Raw genomic sequence first — 15550 nt, forward strand, 5'->3', positions numbered from 1 at the left:
GCCGAAAACGGTCGGCCGCGCTCTGAAATGGCGCCCGACGAGCTCTGGAGAAAATCGCAAATATCTCGTTGAAAACTCAACGTTTCGACGCCAAATTTTTATCGAGTGGAGAACGGGACGAAACCTTTCGAAAGAGACCGCCCCCAGACTCACCCGGGGGCCCGAGACAGGCCCCCAAAGCACCCCCGGAAGCGAAAAAACGCAAATATCTTGTCGAAAACTCAACATTTCCGGCGGACACTGGGTTCCTTCAAACCGTCTCGCCGAACTGAACAAAAGCATATGCGTTTCGTCTTTTTTGGTGGCGTATTCGCGGAGATATTAGCCGAAAACCGTGTGGCACTTGGCACACTATAATTCTGTCCTGCCTAGATAATGTTGTCAAGTCAAATCAAAATCAAATCAAGTCTGTCTGGCTTTCCCCCTCGGGGCAGTTTTTGTTTGTATTTGTTTAATTTTTATACTTGATAAAAACACATATTTTCCTGCAATTGAGTCCTCGCTTCATCTCTTCAACCCCACAGATATATAGTATTAGGCATTTCTGAGTATAGAGCTATGAGGGATAGATTAGTCTTGTCATCACTAGGTGTTTTGCCAGTTCAATAGATAAAAACAAGTAGAATTTCTGTTAAAGGATCTCTGGGACATATATGGGCAAACTTCCTGTGGGTACATGTTAGGGCAAGAGTAAGGGTGTTTTGGAGACCTCTGTTAAACAGCCTCAGGGTTGTGTTTTTGCATTTGCGTCTTTCATTAATGTCAGGGTTTAGGAAACGTATATAGGCACTGGATGTGCCCTGAAGGGAATTCCAGTGGTTATTTAAAACTTCAGTCAAAGACGAAAAAGCCTGACATCGTCAATAACATTTAATGCTTATTAAATTAAATGTTTACAGGCCACAAGCTCTGCCCACTATACTGTACCTGAAAAGAAATTTGGAGTCTGGAGTGCATGATATAAAAATAATTATTGGTATACCTTGCAAATTATATGAACTGATGTTAAAGCTGAACCTTTAAGTTAACAAAAGCAATAAAGAAAAAAACAAACATCTTGGTATCTAAATTACATGTTTAAAAAAATCAGCACACTTTATCTGCATTCTTTTCTCTCTCTCTCTCTCTCTCTCTCTCTCTCTCTCTCTCTCTCTCTCTCTCTATATATATATATATATATATATATATTTGTATATTACCATGGGATAGAAATATACAGGACACAACTCTTGAAATACTTTGTAAATTTGGTCAAATGAACTCATTCACTTGATCATTAAAGGCTGTGAGATGTTTCCTGGCTGACATTCTACATGACATTATATCATTTAATATTTTAACACCAATTAAAATAAATAGTGTATTCCTTAAATAAAACCTCTTCTTCTTCTTCTAATGTTGATCATACTGAAAGCCCTGCACTAAAATCCGTCATCACAATGATTAAGTGCCAGAACTGTCTCACATGATTGCATGATTGCAATACAAATGCAAGATGACACCGTTTATTGCATTTCATCTGACGCAAGTTTTTGATGCATAAAAACAACTCCCATTCATTACAGATATATATATATTTTTTGAATTCCTGGAAGTAATGATATTTTTATCTTGAACATGTGATGGAAAAACATTTTTGTATGTGCAACTTTGAACGGAAACAGCTGTATACCCTTTTTTATGAATAATGTTTTCTCAATCGCTACGACACATTTCATGACATTTTTTTTTTAATTTGAACGTGGAAATTTAGACAATGTAGAAAGTAAACGTAGTGTAATGTAGGCTGCAAAAAAAAAAAAAAAAAGTTAAAGTTGAGTTAACTAATTCCCAAATTCCTTAATAAAACTTAATAAAACAATATAAAATTATAATAAAAAATATAATAATAAATTAATAAAACAAATTCCCTCCGGGGATGAAAATGAGCAGACGGGGGGAATACAAAACCCACGATCTTCCTAAAGCGACTCATTCAGTTGAGTCACAGGTGAAGTCATCCTCAATATAAACTTTTGTCTGACATGTTCAGACAGGAGCTTAAACCCCCTGAAACTCGTGAGTTCTCCTGTCCCACCCCCGCTAACACCACTGCTGATTGGAAATGATAAAACTCGGGACAGGCCCCTTTTTAGACGATCTAGACTCATAAAAGGCAGAAACAGAGACTCTGGAGGACACTTTTCTTTCCCTGCAGAGGAACAGGACTGTAGTATGGGGCACTCGACAGCTCTAGTTCTGACACTCGTGGTGTGTTCGGCTCTTTGTGAAGGCGCACCTACGACAGCATCACCAGAAGACCATCAAATAGCAGAGGTCAGTACCCACACGCCTTACTCTTATGTTTCTTATAATCGTGCTAAAACGTTCCTTCCTCGTTCTCCCCAGGCTTATCTGTCACAGTTCTACAGGGACAATAATGCAACTGAATCCCGCAGCAGAACCATGTTCCTCCCAGATCTAGAAAAGGAGCTGAAGGTCATGCAGGCGTTTTTTGGACTGGAGGTCACGGGCAAGCTGGACTCAAACACTCTTGAGACGATGAAGCTGCCACGCTGTGGAGTCACCGATGTGGCCAAATTCAACCACTTCCAGGGCAGACCCAGCTGGAAGCAGAGCGTTGTAACATACAGGTTGGTTTAGCATGGACATGTGTCTTAGTCAGTCCCTCCAGGATTTCACGATTTTTTTGTGTGATTTTTGCGATCAAAATGACTGATTTTGTGGTGGTAATTTCCAAAAATGTGTGAAAAAATTTGCGATTTATATTTAACATTTACCATAATAGTATTCAGTTCTTCCAGAAAAACGCGGAGTTTTTTTTTGTGATTGTTGCGGGCAAAAATTGATTGATTATGCGGCCCGTTTTCTTTAAAAATGCGATGGAATATGTGGGATATTTATGCAATTTTATGCGATGAAATTGCAGGAATTTGCAAAAATTGAGGGAACTTGCAAAAATTGCGGTTTGATGAAAAAGAGAAAAAAAGTGATTCCCCCAACATCCTGTTAATGTAAAGAGTAATTTCTTATTTCTTCCTTTGATAAGCAAGCATACTACATCATAGAAAGTGCTGGGAATATTTAATTTCTCATCTTGTTTTATTTCAGACTGTAACGAGTGTAAATAAGGTGTGGCCCCTTTAAGAGCTCTCTGCAGTGTTATATGTGCGCCTCGAACACCCCATGTGTGCGGGTAATTTCTGTTTGATGCTACTTCTTTTATCTTATGTTGTTTATTAAGTAACAATGTGACGGTAGAAGGTGTGACAGACAGTTATACGAGTTCGATTTGTGAGATGTCGATCGCCTCCGTGAGTCTGTCTGGCGTCGCGTAATTGCGTCACTTCATAACGTTCCCATGGAAACAGGGGGAAATGGCTGCTCTTGTGTGAAGCAAACGCAACATTTTTCAACTTTCTGATAAGATTCATGTGACTTTTTTGCAACGAAAATGCGAGGATTATGAAATTATGCAAACCCCGCATATTTTGCACGTAAATCTGCAATTTATGCGGCGAACGTGCGGCGTATTTGAAAAAATGCGGCCCCCGCATAAATATGCGGACTTTGGCTGATTTTGCATTGAATTCAGCGATCGCATAATCGCGTTTTTCTGGAGGGACTGCTTAGTGTTCTCAATCAACATCGAGGTCGTGGGTTCGATTCCCACGGAAAGCAAAAAGTGATAAAATACCTTAAAGGTGCATTGCGCAACATTTCATGTTTAAAATAGCCGTTAAATAACACTTTTTCATACTAATACAATCATAAGTGGATACAGTAAGCACATAAAACAGTTCAACATGGAGATAGGTGGAAACAAAAACCAAAGTTTTCTACTACCCCCGTTTTTCCCTCACACACACATAAGTGTGTAAATTACTCAAATGCCTTTTTAAAATGACTTGCAGATTTATAACTTTATTACCTCTGAAGACATTATGGCTGTAACAAAAGATGTGTGCGGCTGATGCTCCTTTGGTTAAGAACAGCTTGTGGTTGCAGTTTCACTTGTCGCCAGAGGGGGCGTAGTTCTGCAAAAACTCAGAGACTTGCGCAATGCACCTTTAACTGCAATGTAAGTCAAAAATAAAAATACTCTGCCAAAATTTGGATAAAATAATCTGCCAAATGCATAAATGTGAAATGTTTAGCTCATTAATGAAATAACAAATAAGACAAGTTTGTTCAACCAGTCAGATTAGACCTTGCCAGATATGCAAATGCTTTCCAGCTTTCTGACTGACTATCGTTGGAGAGTTATTTTGAGTGTGCATGGAAATGATGATGTGTATGGATAAACCATTTATAATAAACACTGCAATATTCCATAAAAATAGGAATTGTCAATTGGTGACTTTTAATGATATTAAATATGATTTGCTCCCTTCTCTCTTAGAATTACTGAATATACATCCCAGTTGAGCCAGAGAGATGTGGATGCCATTATTGCCAAAGCTTTCCAGCTCTACAGTGACGTTATCCCACTCGATTTCAAACAGATCTACAGTGGCACAGCTGATATCATGATTCTCTTTAAAGCTGGATGTAGGTTCTCAACACATCTCTGATTTACAAACATATCAATATTAGCCTACAGTAAGAAATAAAAAATAAAATAACGGCAACTGTGGTTACCGTTAAAAATACGGTAGAAACGTTAATGGTTTTACAGACTTAAATTAAAATTTACAGTAATAAACCGTATTTTATATTGTTAAAAAAAATTTGATTTACTAACCTTTTGAAAAATTAATATGTTTTCGATATTAATCTAAAAAAAAAAACTATGAGGAACCATAGTTATTTCAACAAAAATACATCAAATGTGAAGTGCCACAGGGAATTGCGGGAATGTCAATTTACTGTTTTACTGTAAATTATACAAAGAGTTGTTCTTTTTCCACTTAAACTGTAAATTTAACAGTATTTTACTGTAAAGTTATATCGCATATTATATTATTTACTGTATATAGCACGGGAACGTTCTGTAAACCAATTTACAGTTTTGCCGTTAAATTTACAACCAATTTTACCATTAAAATCATGATTATTTTTTAGATCATGGAGATTTTTACCCGTTTGATGGGCCTAATGGGGTTCTGGCTCACGCCAACTCGCCCGGTCCAGAGCAGGGAGGAGACACACACTTTGATGATGATGAGACGTGGACTCAAAGTTCACGAGGTGAATGCACAAATCACATTGAATCACATGCTTATGTGTATGTAAATGATTACAAGTTTATTTAAACAAAAAAATCATGAACTGCTTTAGGTATAAACCTGCTTTTGGTGGCTGCTCATGAATTCGGACATGCACTGGGACTAGATCACTCCAGAGACCCTTCAGCTCTCATGTATCCAACCTACCGATACGTCAACACCAATGGCTACACACTTCCCCGTGATGACCGGCTCGGGGTCCAGGCCCTGTATGGTAAATGTTTTTTGGGTTTTTCCTTATTATCATAGATAAAAAAATCAATAGATATGTATTTTTCACCCATTTTCTATAATGTTTCAGGTGTTCGAGCGTCAATAGATAAACCAGAGCCAAAACCAGAACCAGAACCAGAACCAAAACCCAATCCTGAACCAAACCCACCAGAGCCGTGCAAGCGTGACTTGGTATTTGATGCGGCAACCAGCGTTCGTGGAGAACTGTACTTCTTTAAACATGGGTAAGAATATCATTTTAATTGATATTGTTTAATTTTAGTAATCTCAATATATATGGGAAATGCTGAAGAATTTTTTTTCAATCAAAAAATTATATACCTAATGTGGTTTTGGCAATGTTCATGTAAAAAATGTCATTTATCATGCCTTTATGTCCATCAGGTATTACTGGAAAAAAGGCTACTACAGTGGACTTTCAATGCATGAAATCAAATCTACCTGGCCATCCATTGACTCTGTGGATGCTGCGTATGAGTTCAGCGGCAGAGACGTTAGCTTCCTTTTCAATGGTAAACTCTCATTTCCTCAAGAGGCTTTAAGTGCTGCGTTGGCTTCAGTAAATGTAGTTGTGCATGTGGTCTTCACATTCAGGTCAGCAGTATTGGGGAATAAAAGGCAGCACTACCTTGCCTGGATATCCCAAACCCATAACCAAATTTGGATTTCCCACAAATGTGAAAAAGATTGATGCGGCCGTACACGTGAAATCAACCGGACGCACTTTGTTCTTTGTTGGAAGCAAATACTGGAGGTGAGAAAACAATATAATATTGTGTTGATTAAAATAAGATCAAAACTAACATCATTTGTACAATGGTGTAGCTTCAATGAAAGAACAGGCCAGATGGACAAAGGCTTTCCTAAAACTATTCAGCATCATTTGCCTGGCATTGGCTCACAAGTGGACGCAGCTTTTGAAAATTATGGTGAGCTTAAACACACACACACACACACACACACAAAAAAAAAACATTAACAAATCAGTTAATTTGTTAATTAACCCTTTTCCCGAATTTTTTTCTTCTTCTAATTTTTAGGTTACCTGTATTTCTCAGATGGTCCCAGGCAAACGGAGTATGATTTCTCCTCGAAACGAGTGAATCGTGTTCTGTTGAACTATGGATGGCTGAACTGCTATTAAACATTTAACTGAAAATGTAGAAAATGTCAGTCTCAGTATTCCTAATAATGTACCTCTTCAATGTTGTACAGAAAATGCCACAATGTATGAATGTATGATTTTTATTTTAGAAATAAATATGATTAATATTCACAAAAACTTGCAACTCAGTTCTATAATGCATCTTCTAATATAATAAATAAAAATAAGAAAAAAAGTGGATGCATTTTTCCTGCAAAGTGAACAAGCCATTTATGCACATCCTCAATATAACTTATTCACCTGTTTGAAAAATACATTAAAACTTAGGCTTATTAAATTCTTTTTATAAATACTCTTGTAAAATGAGTTTCTGAATTTAAGACACTGTGGTGTATGGTGTAACTTTAAGATTATAAAAAGGCACAAATCTCCTTTTAAATAGTGGCATAGCCTACATAGTTTGCCATAGGCCTAATCTTCAATTATTACTATTTCTTAACAAAATAAATAATAATATAAATAAATAAAGCATTGAAGAGATTTTATTTTATATCATTAACATCAGATTTTTGTCAGCCAAATCAAAGTTAGAGAGCACTGTGTGTCAAAATCACACATTTGAAAACCTTTCATAAAAAGGCACATTTTGTTAAATCTTTTACTTTAGCTATTCCAAAAATGGTATTTCATTGTATGAAACCAACATGGAGACAAATATTACATTTCCTAGAACCTTTTACAAGTGTTTAAAAAAAAAAAAAAAAAAAAAAAAAGATTTCACTATGTAACGCTCTACTTTCAAGTTTTTCCACAACTATGACATATACTACACTACCCATAATGCTTCGCACCGTCGCCATGTGACGCAGACACACCTCTTGTTGTGATTGGCTGCTCTCTGCAAACGTCCACTCCATTCGGAGGTTTGAAGGTGAAATTATTCTTGTGTGAATGCAGTTTATCATCGCAGTTATGGCATCCAGTGCCCTGTACAGCACACGCACTCATCTGTGCAGACATCTGGTGAGTTTGAACTAAATAAATAGTTATTAATAGCCGAACGTTTGCGACTCACGGCACATGCAGCAGTTTGACTGCAGGCCTGTTTCATTGTTTACCTTTTAAACGAGTGCGTTTCCCTTTATAACCTGTAGATTTTGTCTTTGTTGGTATAAATGCTGTAACCAGATATTATGTTAACGGACACCCGTTTTATGAATATGTCTTAGCAGGCACATAAATACCTCAGCAGGACCTACAGCTCACGACCAGCTCTAAATGTGAGTCAATGCGATTTTATCACTTCATGGAGCCAGAACTGTTTTTCTGTCAGGTGTGTATTCAGTGAATATGAACTTCTTTTCTCAATTGTCTCTGAACAGGAAGTTGTCATCGTCAGTGCTGTCAGGACCCCAATGGGGTCTTTCAAAGGAAGCCTTTCCACAGTGCCTGCCACCAGACTCGGTTCCATTGCCATTAAAGGAGCCATTGAGAAAGCAGGTAACGTTAGACATCTGGGGCCAATTGCATGAAAGCATAGCCATTATGTTAAATGTAGGGTTGGCTATTTGTTTTATAAAGACTTTTTGTTGAACTGGTCTAATTCTATTCACATCCTGATAGCAATCAGTAATAGAAGTGGTCTAAATATCACAACATGCATATATCTCGCAGGACCAAAAATGTTCATCCCACTGCAATGATAACGACGTCCTACTTGTCTTTCAACACATGCATATCCATGTCATCCACGCTAGTGTAGACCTTAACAGTCTACAGTCACTGTAAACAAACATCAGTCGTCTTTACAGTTCCTCCTTAACCAAAGCAACAGGCTTATGCTGTGTTCAACCGTGATTACGAGATGGCAACCCATGACGTTATACTCGGAGCTGTTCATGTTCTCAGAATTAATAATTAAAGGTCTTACTTATCAAATTTCTGTATCAAATTAAACCAATCTACAATTTTATGTAACTGACTTAAAACAAATTATGAACAGTCTTAAGCAAAATTTAATGCAACCGGCCCTTGATAGTCTTAGCAGAAATACACATTTTTATTTTATATATTCTTTCTAAAAAAATATAATAAAAATTTAATATTTGGGTTCAGAGCAAATAAAAGAATACTTTTATTTAGCAAGGATGTATTAAATTGATCAAAATGTGTAAGGATTGTATTTCAAAGAAATGTTGTTCTTCTATTCAATTGATCAAAGAATCCTGAAAAAAATTTATTCATTTCCACAAAAATAAGCAGCACGATATGTATTCAAAATTTATAATTATAATAAATAATGATTTCTGAAGGATCATGTGGCACTGAAAACTGGATAATTATTATGCTGAATATTCGGCCAGGAATAAATTGCATTTTAAAATACACTAAAATATAATAATGAAAATATTATTTCACAATATTACTGTTTTACTATATTTTTGATCAATTAAAGGCAGCCTTGGTAAACACATAACACTTCTTTCAATATCATACTGACCATACTTTTCAAACAATAGTGCATATTATATGCATATGTAAAATATAATAATAAAAAATCAGAAAGGTGTGCTATTTGCATATATAATAAATGCCACTTTATTATTATTATTATTATTTAATGTAATCATATTCATGAAATAAGTGTTATTTAAATCTACAAATTTTAAGTCTTATTTGTTCTGATGTTCGGAGGTTTGCATGTCATCTACAGGAATCCCTTTGGAGGAGGTGAAGGAAGTGTACATGGGTAATGTGTTGCAAGCAGGAGAAGGACAAGCACCGACCAGACAAGCTGTTCTGGGTGCAGGTGAGGGGGTTTTTTCTTTAATTTTGTGTGCTTTGCCTGAGATGAATCTACAAATGCAAGTTTTAGTGCTTGTGTTGGTTCTGCCGGGGTTGTGTAATGTTTGCTTTGCCGTGCAGGTCTCCCTCTGTCCACTGAGGCCACTACCATCAATAAAGTGTGTGCCTCTGGGATGAAGTCCATCATGCTGGCCGCTCAAAGTCTCATGTGTGGCCATCAGGTAGTGTGAAACACCACAGATTCAAACAGAGTGAGCCTTTAAAGGAGTAGTTCACATTTAAAAAAAAAACTTTTGCTGATAATTTACTCGCCCCCATGTCATCCAAGATGTCCACGTCTTTCTTTCTTCAGTCGAAAAGAAATTAAGGTTTTTGATGAAAACATTCCAGGATTTTCTCCATATAATGGACTTCAATGGGGACCAAACGGTTCAAGATCCAAAAGACAGTTTCAGTGCAAACTGTTCAAAGTGCTTTAAACGATTCCAGACGACGAATAAGGGTCTTATGAAGCAAAACGATCGCTCATTTAATAAATAAATAACAAAGTTTGAGTTTTATAAGCACAAATGCTCGCCTTGCTCTGTTCTGTGATGCGCGTCCGTGACTCTCCTGTTTGAACTCGTTCATCAAAATGAACGAATCTTTTTTGGTTCCTTTTTTTTTCGTTGAATGAACCAAATGACTCGAAAAAGATTCTTTCATTTTGATGAACGAGTTCAAACAGGAGAGTCACGAACAGAGCAAGGCGGGCATTTGTGCTTATAAAACTTTTTTTTTTTTTTTTACTTTTTATTTACTTATTAAATGAGGGATCGTTTCGCTTGATAAGACCCTTATTCATCGTCTGGAATCGTTTAAAGCCCTTTGAACAGTTTGCACTGAAACTCTCATTTGGACCTTGAACCATTTGGTTCCCATTGAAGTCCATTATATGTTGAAAATCCTGGAATGTTTTCATCAAAAACCTTAATTTCTTTTCAAATGAGGAAAGAAAGACATGGACATCTTGGATGACATGGGGGCGAGTAAATTATCAGCAAAAGATTTTTAAAAGTGAACTACTCCTTTAATAAAGCAAAATGAGTGAATCTGCGTGATGTCTCCCAGGATGTGATGGTTGCTGGTGGGATGGAAAGCATGTCTCAGGTTCCGTATGTCATGGCCAGAGAAGCGCCCCCTTATGGTGGAGTGAAGATGGAGGATCTGATTGTTAAGGACGGATTGACGGACGTCTACAACAAATTCCACATGGCACGTACATATTTTTTATAAACCAGTAAGACCGATTCCGTTGTATTTGCGTGATAGCTTAGCCTGATATCAAGTTTTGAGTGAATAAAGAAGTTGTTTGGAAACACCGGAGAGGCCATGGTTGTGTATAACGCCACCATATTTCCCAAATTTTAGGGAAACTGTGCTGAAAACACAGCCAAGAACAGCAGCTTCTCCAGGGAGGAGCAGGACGCGTTTGCCATCAGCTCCTACAGCCGCAGCAAAGCAGCGTGGGAGTCCGGGATCATGGCCAAGGAAGTGGTTCCTGTGAGCATCCCTCAGAGAGGTTGGTTTGGTTTCACTACTCTAGCTGCGAAATTCCTTATTTGCAAAAAAATGCCTCATATGAGTTAAAATACGTGGGGGAGTGAGGATATATTATCTCATGAGACAAGTCGTTACACAAGATTATGATATTTTAGCACCATTTATAAGAAATCTTCAATGACAAAATATATGACTGGTCTTTTATTCGACTGAATTTCACGAAATGCAAAACAATGCAGTTGCATTTGAACTACGTTTCAACTAATCCAGTGCTGTTGTTAATTCTTATTTTTGTAATTGAGTAATCAGTCGATTAATTTGATGATTAATCGAGTAATCGGACAATTTTGATAACACAAATAGACCTAAGTGAAGGATAGCTTCTGAAATTACTTAAAAGTATGGCTGTGCAAAGATTAATTGTGATTAATCGCATCCAAAATAAAAGTTTGGGTTTACATAATATATGTGTGTGTGCTGTGTATAATTATTTTGTATATATAAATACATATGCATGCATGTATATATTATTTACACGTAAATACTTACATGTATATAAATACATAACCTATTATATATATATATAAATATAAATATGTTGTATATGAATATATATATATATATATTTATAGTATATGCATGTGTATGTATTTATATATAATAAATAAATAAATATATTATGTAAACACGAACTTTTATTTTGGATGCGATTAATCACGATGAATATTTGCACGGCCCTACTTTAAATGCATATATAATAACAATGAAGCAATAATAATTGGTTCATGGTTTTATTGAACAACCGTTAAAATATCTGATGGATGTATATTATGTATATTTGCATATATTAAAATGCACCATTATTGTGATTTAAAATGTTCTCAGGAAAACCAGACATTGTTGTGAAGGAAGATGAAGAATATAAGAAGGTTGACTTCAGCAAAGTCCCCAAACTGAAAGCTGTGTTCCAGAAAGAGAACGGTAAACATCGTCACTTTAACCGTAACAGTATATTGAAAAATAACTGTACCTGAAATATAAGGCCACTTAAGTGTACTTAAAGATTGTACATTTTTAGTTATTCTTTTCAATCATTGTTTTAATAGTCTCTCGTCATGACTTTTAGTCATGTGTCACTATTTTAAATGTATGCTTTGAGGATTATAACGAATTGTTACACAATATTGGCTTCGCTAGAATGAGCCGAGATGATATTTTTTTACACCGTTTATAAGAAATCTTCAATGACAAAATATATGACTCGTCTTTTATTCCACTGAATTTCACAAAATGCAAAAAATGCAGGTGCGTTTGAACTACACGTTTCAACTAATCCAGTGATGTCGTTAATTCTTATTTTGGTAATTGATTAACCGAGTAATCAGACAATTTAATACAAATAGACCTAAGTGAACAATTTTAAGCCATACTCTTTTTAAATGTCTGCTTTGAGGATAATAAAGACTTGTTTCGGGACGTTTGTTTGTGCAGGCACAGTGACGGCCGCTAACGCTAGTACGCTGAACGATGGCGCGGCTGCTCTCGTGCTCATGACAGCGGACGCAGCGAAGAGGCTCGGCGTCACACCGCTGGCAAAGATTGTTGGTGAGGCAAATGTTGAAATCATTTTACGCTGTATTCGGATCATTTCAACAGATGCTGCAATGATTGGAGGAATGTTTGTTTGTTTTTTTACCCCAAAATATTGCTCATGTTTTTAAGAACAACATCATTCATCATTTAAATGAAGTTATTAAGCCACAGTCTAACTACCTTTTGATGACATTGTCCGAAAACAGTTTTTCAGATATTGTTCAAACCCCCCTAAATATTCCTGGAGGGTTAAAATACATTACATTTAGAAATTATCTAAAGCATAATATCTTATAAATGTCACAACATAGAGCCAAGTAAATTTAAATGTTATTTAAAAAAAAAAAATCATCATTTTGTTTTGTTTTTTAAAAATGTACATTTATGAATGTAAATTGTGCAAGGAATAGTAATAATAAATTAATGTTATAATAAATATTATAAGGGTCTGAGACATTTTTGGATAATATAAAAGTTTGGGGATAGTTACAAATATTAAAGTTACCTGAAGGGCTTTGAGTAACTCACTATTAGAATGCCACAGCTCAACCACATGTTTTAGTAGCATGACAGCAACACAGCCATTTTCCCAGTAAAGACATTTTTTTTCAAGAAGTGGTGATGTAGCCTATTAAAAATGCTAAAAAAGAAACATCACTGCTTCTCTGAAAAAAAAATAAAAAAATTTACTGGGAAAACGGCTGTGTTACTGTCATGCTACTAAAACATGGAGTTGAGTTGTTGCATTATAATAGTGAAGTTTTTCAGATAATGCATGTTTGCTGGCTTTTCCTACACATCTCGACCACAATTTTTTGTCAATTTGCAGCTTTTGCTGATGCTGCCATCGCCCCCATCGACTTCCCCATCGCTCCAGCCTTTGCCGTCCCGAAGGTGAGCTGATATTTGTCTTAACCCTCTGATCCTGGGCCTTCCCGGTCAGAAGTGACCGGAGGCTTAAAAATGAAACTTCTTCCATCCCAGTGAAACCAATGCAATTTATTTTTGTTCAATAATATTTATTCTTTTTAATTTAGTATTTTGAGACAATTTGATTGAATTTATTAATATTTATGCAATATTTATGGTCTATTTTTTCAAAGGAAATATATATATATATATATATATATATATATATATATATATATATTTTTTTAATTATTAATGCAGTATTTTAGTTTAATATAGAGTCTAGGCCTTCAGAAAAAAAAATATTTTTTGAAGAAAATTAGCACCATCTGGTTACAGTATAGAGAAAAGCGTAGAATCATGGTGTGACCACTAGATGGCGTGTACAGCTCTCTATGGAGAGGCATGTGAATTCCCCAGCTGTTTATGAACAATTTTTTTTGTGAATTTGAATATTTATTTGAAACAATCTCAAAAACTATTTCTTATTAAAAAATTTGTTAAAAAAAATTGTGAATTTTTGTGTTTTTGTCAATTTCCCATTCACTTCCTATGGGGGTCATTTTTGACCAAAGACCAAAATCGTGACAAATTTTTTTACGACCACTTAGCATGCTCGGATCATGAACTAATTTTTTTTTGTGTTCACATACATAATGCCAGTAATGTCACCAAGTTTCGTAACACTCCGATAAAGCTGTGATTTTTAATAATTCAAGGTCAGAAGTGACCGAGGACCCTCAGAGGGTTAACTGCAAAGCTGACGTGTCATAAGAACATCTATGTGGTGCAGGTCCTGAAGGCGGCCGGTTTGAAGAAAGAAGACATTGCCATGTGGGAGATCAATGAAGCCTTCAGTGTTGTGGTGCTGGCCAACATCAAGATGTTAGACATCGACCCCAGCAAAGTCAATATCAACGGAGGAGCCGTTTCCCTCGGACATCCAATCGGGTGAGCAGCATCCCTCTCATGCATCACTGTTCACTACATTGACGCACTGGAATTAGATTTGCGTGATAATTAATGTGACGGTTTTGCGATTTCTAGGATGTCAGGGGCGAGAATCGTAGGTCACATGGTGCACAATCTGAAATCGGGACAGTACGGACTGGCTGGAATCTGCAATGGAGGCGGCGGCGCTTCCTCCATCCTCATCCAGAAATATTAGGACTTGAGATTCAGAAAAGGTCATTTTTTGTTTTTTTTTTATCAAAATAGGGGGAAAACTTATCAATGGTCATAAAATACAAACTTCCCAAATGGTAATATTTATTCTGTGCAGTCAATGTTGTAATGAAAGTGTTTCTAATTAAACAGCAATAAAACAGACTATTGATTGACTGTTGATGAGTGATGGTTATACTCATAATGCAGTTCCCCTGAATGAACACCAGAGGGAGAACGTGCACAAAACTTCACAGACTGCGATGATGCATTTCGGCAATAATTAACATTGTATATATAGAAGTTTACAGATGATGACTTCTGTTTCTGAGCACCCTGGAAATGTCCTTTGAGGCAACCTGACTAGCAGTGACCTGAAACTAATTTATGCCACAAGTAAGTTGTTAATTGAACACACAATTATTACTTTGTGATTGTTGAGTGCTGCAGATAATGTAGGCATGAGTGGTAATATGGACAGTGCATAAATGACGGTTTTGACTTTTCAATTTTCACTTTCCACAATATTTTGGAAATTTACCCCCGGCTACATCCATCCAAAAACCAAACAAACATCCACGTTAAAAATAATTATAATGATGATAATAGCAGAACTCACCTTTTATTTTATTATTATGATTGTTTAGCATCTTTCAATCCCATTTTTAATAATATTTTGCTTATAGACGGACTTTATTAAGTGCAATTGTTTTATGTCATAACGCAATGAAATGTCAATTTGTGTGAACATAATTTTTGGACAGGCTGTCGTTCGAAGAAATCATGAACATGCAAAAGCGAGAGAATAAACTAAATATCATTGACTGATTATGCTGTTTCTTGCAAACTTTTTGTTTTTCTATGCATTTTTGCGTTGTAAATTAAAACCCGTGGCTGTAGTTTATCCTCTAATAATTTTGTCAGATAAATACCTTAACCTTAAGTGTAGTGTTTTGTTTTTCCCTCATTT

At 36.1% G+C, this 15550-nt stretch overlaps 2 protein-coding genes across 3 annotated transcripts; both read left to right on the plus strand.

The window, feature by feature from the left end:
- The first annotated feature begins 2116 nt into the window (after nt 1-2116).
- Nucleotides 2117-6750, plus strand: LOC120481608 (collagenase 3). The gene is made up of 10 exons (XM_089126586.1): nt 2117-2316; nt 2389-2633; nt 4403-4551; nt 5065-5190; nt 5281-5442; nt 5530-5686; nt 5847-5974; nt 6057-6216; nt 6288-6391; nt 6503-6750. Exons 1-10 carry the CDS (start codon nt 2215-2217, stop codon nt 6604-6606), a joined length of 1437 nt encoding a protein of 478 aa, XP_088982712.1. The 5' UTR covers nt 2117-2214; the 3' UTR covers nt 6607-6750.
- Nucleotides 6751-7414: 664 nt separating this feature from the next.
- On the plus strand, nt 7415-14761 carry acat1 (acetyl-CoA acetyltransferase 1). 2 transcript variants are annotated; one of them, XM_039678185.2, is made up of 12 exons: nt 7415-7590; nt 7797-7847; nt 7950-8067; nt 9281-9376; nt 9493-9593; nt 10483-10626; nt 10783-10933; nt 11800-11895; nt 12406-12519; nt 13337-13401; nt 14210-14367; nt 14464-14761. In XM_039678185.2, exons 1-12 carry the CDS (start codon nt 7519-7521, stop codon nt 14582-14584), a joined length of 1287 nt encoding a protein of 428 aa, XP_039534119.2. In that variant the 5' UTR covers nt 7415-7518; the 3' UTR covers nt 14585-14761. The 2 variants fall into 2 exon arrangements, with proteins under 2 accessions (XP_039534119.2, XP_039534120.2); XM_039678186.2 differs by having other exon boundaries at nt 7446-7590; nt 7800-7847.
- Nucleotides 14762-15550: the final 789 nt, after the last annotated feature.

This window comes from Pimephales promelas, chromosome 23 (genome assembly GCF_988280905.1).
Source record: "Pimephales promelas chromosome 23, fPimPro1.hap1.1, whole genome shotgun sequence".
In the NCBI taxonomy this organism is placed as follows: domain Eukaryota; kingdom Metazoa; phylum Chordata; class Actinopteri; order Cypriniformes; family Leuciscidae; genus Pimephales; species Pimephales promelas.